Source organism: Eptatretus burgeri, chromosome 4 (assembly GCF_056783735.1).
Source record: "Eptatretus burgeri isolate ZD-2024b chromosome 4, Ebu_testis_v1, whole genome shotgun sequence".
Lineage (NCBI taxonomy): Eukaryota > Metazoa > Chordata > Myxini > Myxiniformes > Myxinidae > Eptatretus > Eptatretus burgeri.
This window is the reverse complement of record NC_140964.1, coordinates 17,443,297-17,451,260: the sequence shown is the minus strand read 5'-3', so window position 1 is coordinate 17,451,260 and position 7,964 is coordinate 17,443,297. Positions and strand designations below refer to the sequence as shown.

The following is a 7,964-nucleotide window of genomic DNA, read 5'->3' as shown; positions in this document are numbered from 1 at the left end:
CTCATAACTTCCGCAAATCAAAATAAACAATTAAGAAACAAAATCTCTTGTCAATGATCATGACTTGTAAATAGGCTGCACCCCCAACCTCCCTCACCCTTCCTGTACATACAACATAAGAGAAATAGCTTATCTGCCTTCCTCTTGTACAGGTGGAATATGACGGTAACCCCAAACTTGATGGCTCACAGGTTGGCATGCCAATGAGATAATTTATTCTTGACAAACTAGTTCATTGTTAGCATTAGCAAATGTTGCATTGTTAAAACGATCGGTGAGCAAGGAATGTCACCTTATGGCCATCAGCTTCTTCTCTTTCTGTGTATTGGCTGCAGTACCGACAGAACACACTTTCTCGCCAGGCCTCAGTTCCAGGGAGTACTGCGGGGACACATGGGAAGGTGACAACTTGGCTTGATTCGCAGGACATGGAAAAGTGCCAGAAAGGTGCGACCACACTTTAATGTTCAATACGGGTGATGCACTTGGTTATAATGATGTGATAATATTTAGATATTTCAAACGTGACTAGTTTGCATGTTTTTATAATTGTAGGACCTTCTTATAAAGCTGCACCTCAACCAAACTGTAAAACACCCTGACGAGTCCGCATCATCCTGTTTGCGGACTCAAATTTGAATTGTTCGTTTTTGGGAGTGAGACCTTGATTAGGACAGATATGAAGCCTCAAACTCGCATGTGAGACTTCTCACTTTTCCCCATCACCTTTTTTCCCATCACCTTGCTCTTCCATGAGCCTCAATTTTGTTTCCAAAAAAAGAAAAAATTATCGTTTTGATTCGAGAACATGGCCATATTACTTAAAAGATCTATAAATATTTTCAAGTTTGTATGTTTGGACGTCATTCTTTCACAGCCAAACTGAAACACCTGGTGGCTTCAAATTCTGTGTATGTACATCAGAATCTGGGTAAGGTTTAAAGCTACCACACATTGGCCTTGACATCCGTTTTGTGGCCACTAAAGGCTGTTATTAAGTGGATAATGGGATGTGGGAGTCAGGCAGTGCTGTCGACGGCCCAGCAGGCAAAAGATAACCACCACGAGGCCAATAACTCCAAAGCTTTTCAATGTCCAACACGTTCCGAAACCACTGCCGGGAAAAGATTACTCAGCTTGGCAGTTCTGGGTAGCTCCTGCTCGGAATAAATAATTCCATTTATAACCGGAGCACAAAATATTCATCGGGCAATGAAGATGAGGAACTCTGTAAAGCTATCGATGCATTTCACTTTACTTTGCTCTCTCTTTCTCTGAATTAGTCTTTTTTTTTTACCAAGTCTCAATAAATAACATCTGTGTGCTGCACCGTTTGGATTCATGGTCGACTACTTCATGTACAAATAGATCATGGTAATTCTTGCAGTTGGAAAAGCCATTGGCATCATCCAAACTGGAGAGCTTCCTCAGATATTGTTGCCATCAACAGTGCAACAAACAAATTTTCATATCAATCCAATAATATGCGTGTGCAATTGTGGGCTACTCCATTAATATATACATATCTTGGTCTGGTGCTTCTGCAATCCACTGATGATTCGTCAGATTTAGACACATGGTTAAGTTGAATCGATTCTGATGCTTATGCTGATGAGACATCTATTTTGTTGTCATGAGAGTGTTCTTATCAAATCCAACTGAAAGTTATTCAAAGCTCGCCAAAGAGTATTTATTTGTTGTTCGTTCACTTGGAATCTGGCTGGGTGTGTGGTCTGCTTGGTGTTGGCTTAATGGTTAGGGTGGCAGGCTTGGGATTCTAGAGTGCTGAGTTAAAATCCTGCTCAACCATTGAATTAATACCAGGTGGGATTGACTCAGCCTGTCATCCTTCCGAGGTCGGCAAAATGAGTACCAGCTTGCTGGGATGATTGAGCCATTCGAGGATGCTGTGTCAGAGTGGCGATCTGTCCAGGATTCTGCCCAATGGCCAAGGAGACTGCTTCGGCAGCACCAATGCTCTGCACAGCGTATGGGCCAAACGGATGGATGGTTGTGCGGTGAGGTGCATGGACAGTTTGTGCGTCAAGACTGCATGCCATTGGGGAGGCCTCGGCCCATGTTGTAGCATTGAGCATCCATGTTGGTCAGCTGATATCTGGTACTCGATGCACCCTGGTAGGTATCAATACTCTTGGCACATCCAGAAGTAGTGCACTCGGAGATTGACATGCTCACAGGATAATCGAAGGCGGTAGAGGGAACCGTTACCAGACTAAGGAAATGTTAGGTGTTACAAGCTCTTTCCTTCTCCTCTCACACTCTGCGCACCTGTCTTCTACTTTTTGGACAAGCTTTTAGGACACGATGAGGACCAGCTCCGCTCTGCTTTCACCTCTCAGGAAATGGCTTTCTCCCTTTCTCGTCTTGTGCGAGCCTCTTTCTCATTGGTATGCATCTGATGTTGACATGTCCATGATGCAGATTGTGGAAAACTGCCGCTGTTTCTGAGGGAATTTCAACACATCCTCCGCCCCTCCTTTCACATGTCTAAGGCAGCAACGAGGGCCTCCGCTCCCTCGAGTACAGGCATTTTAGCAGAAATATTTGGTCCACCTCACACAAATTGCAACAAAACAAACTCAACAGATTTTGGTTCCTGAATATGTCCTCAGTGACAAAAAAAAAGTCCTAAGGGATCCTCCGGGGGGGGGGGGGAAGTCCTGAAATCATGGAAATCCAATATGGCTGCCACCCAGCTTTGGTGAGAATTGTAAAGATTGATATTTTAATATGTAAATGTATGTTTTTCTGCATTCTAATTGTTTCTACTTATGGTCAGTATATTGATATACAAGAATAATTATAAAAAAGTGAAATGTATTGAGGGTAAAATAAAAAATTATAGCTTTTTTGTCCAAAAATGTCAATATTCTTTCCCTAAAAAATATTTTGACTTGAGAAAGTTTGTTCATATAAGAACATATGTATCCCCAGGTATACATACTAAATATATATATATATATATATATATATATATATATATATATATATATATATATATATATATATCCAGATACAGGGACATTCGTACTATCCTCTGGTGAAAGAATTAACACACAATATTAATTTTTATTGAATTTATTTCCATTTGCCTACCCCTACCCCCTTAATTTGAAATATGTGCACTTTGTGCGTATTCAGTCCAAACAAAGGATAAACGCCTGGCTATAGCTACCAATGAAACATCCCATGAAGTCTACCCATGTGGTGATGACCTGCAATCGCAAGAGGCTGGCATTAAATACTTACCAGATACTCTGCTGGTACTGCTTGAAGGACTGTTTGTGGGAAAGAAAGATGGTGTTAAAGTGGCTTCAATTGGGCAAGCCATAGTGCAGGCAACTAGACCCAGAGTCTTACTGGCACCACTGCAGGTTGGGTTGGGTGTGCAGCTATATCACCACTTCGCATCACGATTTCTCATTGACTCCCTTCATCATCACGGGTTCTGCTGTTCATATGAAGAGGTGCATCAGTTTGAACGAAATGCTGCTCAGTCACATGGAACAGACATCCCTAACCTGACAACAGAGTCTGTGCAGTATGCAGCTGAAAATGTGGACCATAACATTCGCACACTGGATGGCCATGGCACATTCCATGGCATGGGGATGATTGCCGCCATCACCCCTGGAACCAGATCAGGCCGGCCAATACCCAGGGCTAAGGTGACGTCTCGTGATGTCACAATGGTTGGAAGGGTGCAGATACGGTACCACAAGGAACAAAGTCACGGGATGACAGCAGTGATGTACCAGAAACTTGTCAACCTAAAAGCCCAGAACTGCTCTGAAAATCTTGATGTTCTGTGGAAGACATCCATCTTGTTTGGGTCCCCCAGACCTGCATGGTCAGGAATGATGCAATTCATACACAAGGGTGACCACCCTGGCAAGGTGGCTATCATGTTTCTGCCCATGATAGACTTAAACTCGAGTGACAGCGCATGCATATACTCGACCCTGATGTTTGTCCGTGAACATGCACGACGCCATGGTGTCACTCCAATAATCAGCTTTGAGCAGCCCCTCTGGTGGAAGGCCCTCATGATCATCAACTCGGAGCCTATGGGAAGTGATCTGAAAGGGATTGTCCTACGCTTGGGTGGCTTCCACGCAGAGATGAGTTTCCTCGGATGTATTGGACACCTGATGGTGTCATCTGGGCTTCAAAACTGATGGAGTTGATATATGCCCCCAATGCAGTGATTCATATGTTTAGTGGCAAGGCCATTGCCCGTGCAGTTCGCACACACTGAATTGTTGATGCAGCCCTCAATGCCTTGCTTTTGACAAATGTGCTCAATGCGCCTCCACCATGCCTACCTGAAACATCAGACGGCAATGGGAATGAAGATCCGGACTTAGCCGAAGCAGCTGCAAGGCCACTACATGACCAGCATACAGATCGAAGCAATAATCCAGACTTCAACGAAGCTTGTACCCTCTATGAGAAGCTGATGGCTGGGACACTGTCTGTGGAAGAAGTATACAAGTCTGACGTCTTGAAATGAATCAAAGACCACCTTAAGAAGCATGCCGAATCTGCAAAGATATATTCTAGAACTTCAGTGCTCTGGGTTCAGTATATGGACATGCTAGACATTCTACGCAAATACGTCTGGGCAGAGCGCACTGGGAACTGGGCACTACATCTCCAGGCCATCCAGGAAATGCTGCCTTACCTGGCAGCCTCGGGCCACAACCTGTATGCCAAATCTGCGAGGGTGTATCTGCAGCAGATGCCCAACTTCAAAACTCAACATCCCAATGTCCAACAACGTTTTGATGAGGGGTTCCATGTGGTTCGACGAAGTGATCGCCTGTGGGCAGGTCTTTCATCTGACCTGATCATCGAACAAGTTCTGATGAGAAGTTTGAAGACCAGCGGGGGGCTCACACGAGGGCGAGGAATGACAAAGCAACAACGGCTGGTATGGCTACTATCAATGGCTGCCTGTGCAGAAATAAACCAGGCAATGCAGGAGCTCACAGGTGTGAACTACGACACTGGAGAGCAGAAGAAGGACATGACCAAGGCAAGACAATCTCGTGACTGGAAGGACACACTATCAGCTCTTCAGTATTTACAGGAACGGAATCCGTTCAGTAGTGATCCACGTCTGAGGAACATTGCCACTGGAGTTCATGCACACCCCACCGTCAACGTCGATACAGCACATGGTGTAGGAGCCAAAATATTTAAATCTATTGATGGGAAAACACCTGCCGAGTACACATTTAAAAGGAAAGACCAAGTTGTCACCCTCGGCATGAAGTCATCTGTCAAGATTGATGGAGAGCAAGTCCGGGTTGACCCACAACTCCTCTTCCAGAGACCGATCACTGTTGCACAGACAGCAGAAGAACTGGAGTCGGCCTTCAAATATGAACTGTGCAGCTATCCACCAGCCCTCTTTGATTCCTCTCTTCAGCTCCGAGAAGCACACAAGCCAGTCTTTGCTGATGCCATCTCTGGTCTTCTTGGATCCGATGTCCCAGCCGATATCCCCTATGATGGGCAACAGTATGTTTTGGATGCTGGGGCACTTGTTCAACGCATTCCATGGTCTCGTGGATCTACATACAGAGACATATGCCACCAGTACAGTGATTATGTAATGAAGAAGTACAGAGATGCCATAGTCATGTTTGATGGTTATGAGAGTACCAACACGAAGGACATGACACACCAGAGACGGTCTAAAGGGAATGCCGGCACAACTGTGACATTTACAGCTGACATACGTCTCACAATGAAGAAGGAACAGTTTCTTGCCAATTGGCAGAATAAACAGCGATTCATTTTTATGTTGAGTGAAGAGCTTCAGAAGAAGAACTGTGAGACACACCATGCCTCAGGGGATGCTGGTCTCCTGATTGTACTGAAGGTCGTGCAGTCTGCTACTGTCACCAACACTGTGTTAGTTGGTGATGACACAGACCTCCTCGTCCTTGCAAGCTTAGAATCCCATGACCTATTCTTTTGTCCTGAGCCAAAGAAGAACACGAAGAAGCCTCGCATCTGGAACATCAAGGCTACAAAGAAAATGATTTGTACAGACATATGCAAGCACATACTGTTTGTACATGCAGTTCTTGGGTGCGACATGACATCTCGTCTTCATGGGATTGGAAAGAGAGCTTGCCTCAAAAAGTTCAAAGCAAACAACACATTCCGTGAGCAGGCCAAGGTTTTTGACACATATCCAGCTTCCGTAAGTGATGTGGCAGATGCAGGAGAAAAAACATTGGTGAATAATCTACAACGGAAAGTCAACTGACACCATGGACACCCTCCGGTATCAGTGGTACTGGGACAAGGTGGCTTGGAGCTCCTCTCACGTGCAACCACAGACGTTACCACCAACATCAGAAACAGCAAAGTATCACAGCCTGCGCGTGTATCTGCAGTCCAAGAATGGAAGGGATGTGCAGATGAACTTCTTCCGACAGACTGGGATTGACAGAAGTGTGACAAGGGTTTTGTGCCACTTCAGACATCAGTAGCTCCAGCTCCTGAAAAGATGTTACGTGTCATTCGGTGCAACTGCCAGGCTGAATGTAGCACCATGAGATGCACATGCAAGAAGCACAACATTGAGTGCACTCCAGCTTGTGGAAACTGCAGGGGCTCTGGCTGCACAAACACTCCATGTGACAATGATGAGGATGATGAGGTTGATGAGGACATTGTCAAGTTCTAACTTTAATACGCTTGATTTTTTCAACATGTATCGTAAGTTTATAATGGATGTAGTTTCTGAGTTTAATGCGAATTTTCATTTTCATTTCAAAACCTTCGTCAGGCAGATGTGATTGCCCCGAGTGGAATTGTGAATTTTGTCATGTTTCAATGATTTACATAATTATATTGCATTGCCATAGACTTGATTTCATCTTGTGTCTTCAACGTTTCTTATTTTTTTTTGTCCAGGAGCCAAAATCAGTATCAGGTGAAAAAAAAAAAAATTTTCGGGACAAAAAATTGACATTTTTGGACAAAAAAGCTATAATTTATTATTTTACCCTCAATACATTTCACATTTTTATAATTATTCTTGTATATCAATATACTGACCACAACTAGAAACAATTAGAATGCAGAAAAACATATATTTACATCTTAAAATATCAATCTTTACAATTTTCTCATTTTCCCCGAAGCCGGGTGGCGGCCATATTGGATTTCCATGATTTCAGGACTTTCCCCCCGGAGGATCCCTTCGGACTTTTTTCTGTCACTGAGGACATATCCAGGAATCAAAATCTGTTGAGTTTACTTTTGTTGCAATTTGTGTGAGGTCATCTGACATTTTGCCTGAACTACTCCCTCAAGCACAATGGTTCATTGTACAGTTTGCCACTGTATCCTTCATGTGAGATGTGCCGCACCCCTACGTGTGCAGGAAAAGCGTTTCACTTCGTGCCCCAAACATGCATGTGAGAAGGGACCATGTCCAATGTGGTGAAAGTAATCTGATTGGCCCAAAGGACTAATGACCACAGACGGACTGAGGGAAGACCGACCAGCTGCGGGGTTGAAGGTAAGAGCAATGGGGTGAAGGAAGGATTGGTGAAGGGGGTTATTGGTGGGTTGAGAAACACAGAGGGGGGATGGTTGGAACAGACTGATGGGGTGAAGGAGGGATTGCAAGTAGTAGAGGGTTTGGAATGGGCTGATGGGGTATTGAAAGTAGCAGAGGGAAAAATTGTTGGAATGGGGCGAAATAGGAAAGATTGAAAGGAGCAGGGCGGTGGGGGTGACACCACACCGGGAAAACATGAACAAACCTCAACGTATGCCACCCCAAACCCTTAGTCAAGGGGCAAAGGGTCTGCCTACACATAGACTGTTGAAATCTCATCATCGGGTCACCTACCTGTCATGTATGCTCTCCCCCTGGGGTGCGTTTCCAAAAACCATCACAATATATTTAGCAG

General features: G+C 44.4%; 1 protein-coding gene and 1 pseudogene across 19 annotated transcripts in view; both read left to right on the top strand.

Annotated features, from left to right (window-relative positions):
• The window catches only part of LOC147027556 (oxysterol-binding protein-related protein 6-like), a 185,148-nt gene that overhangs the window by 127,596 nt on the left and 49,588 nt on the right, over positions 1 to 7,964 (top strand). For all 19 annotated transcript variants that reach the window (XM_085877054.1, XM_085877064.1, XM_085877058.1 and 16 more), the window contains one exon: positions 336 to 447. In XM_085877054.1, coding sequence (XP_085733180.1) covers positions 336 to 447 — 112 coding nt within the window. The remainder of the gene's footprint in view (positions 1 to 335; positions 448 to 7,964) is intronic.
• Positions 2,127 to 7,520, top strand: LOC147027557 (uncharacterized; annotated as a pseudogene).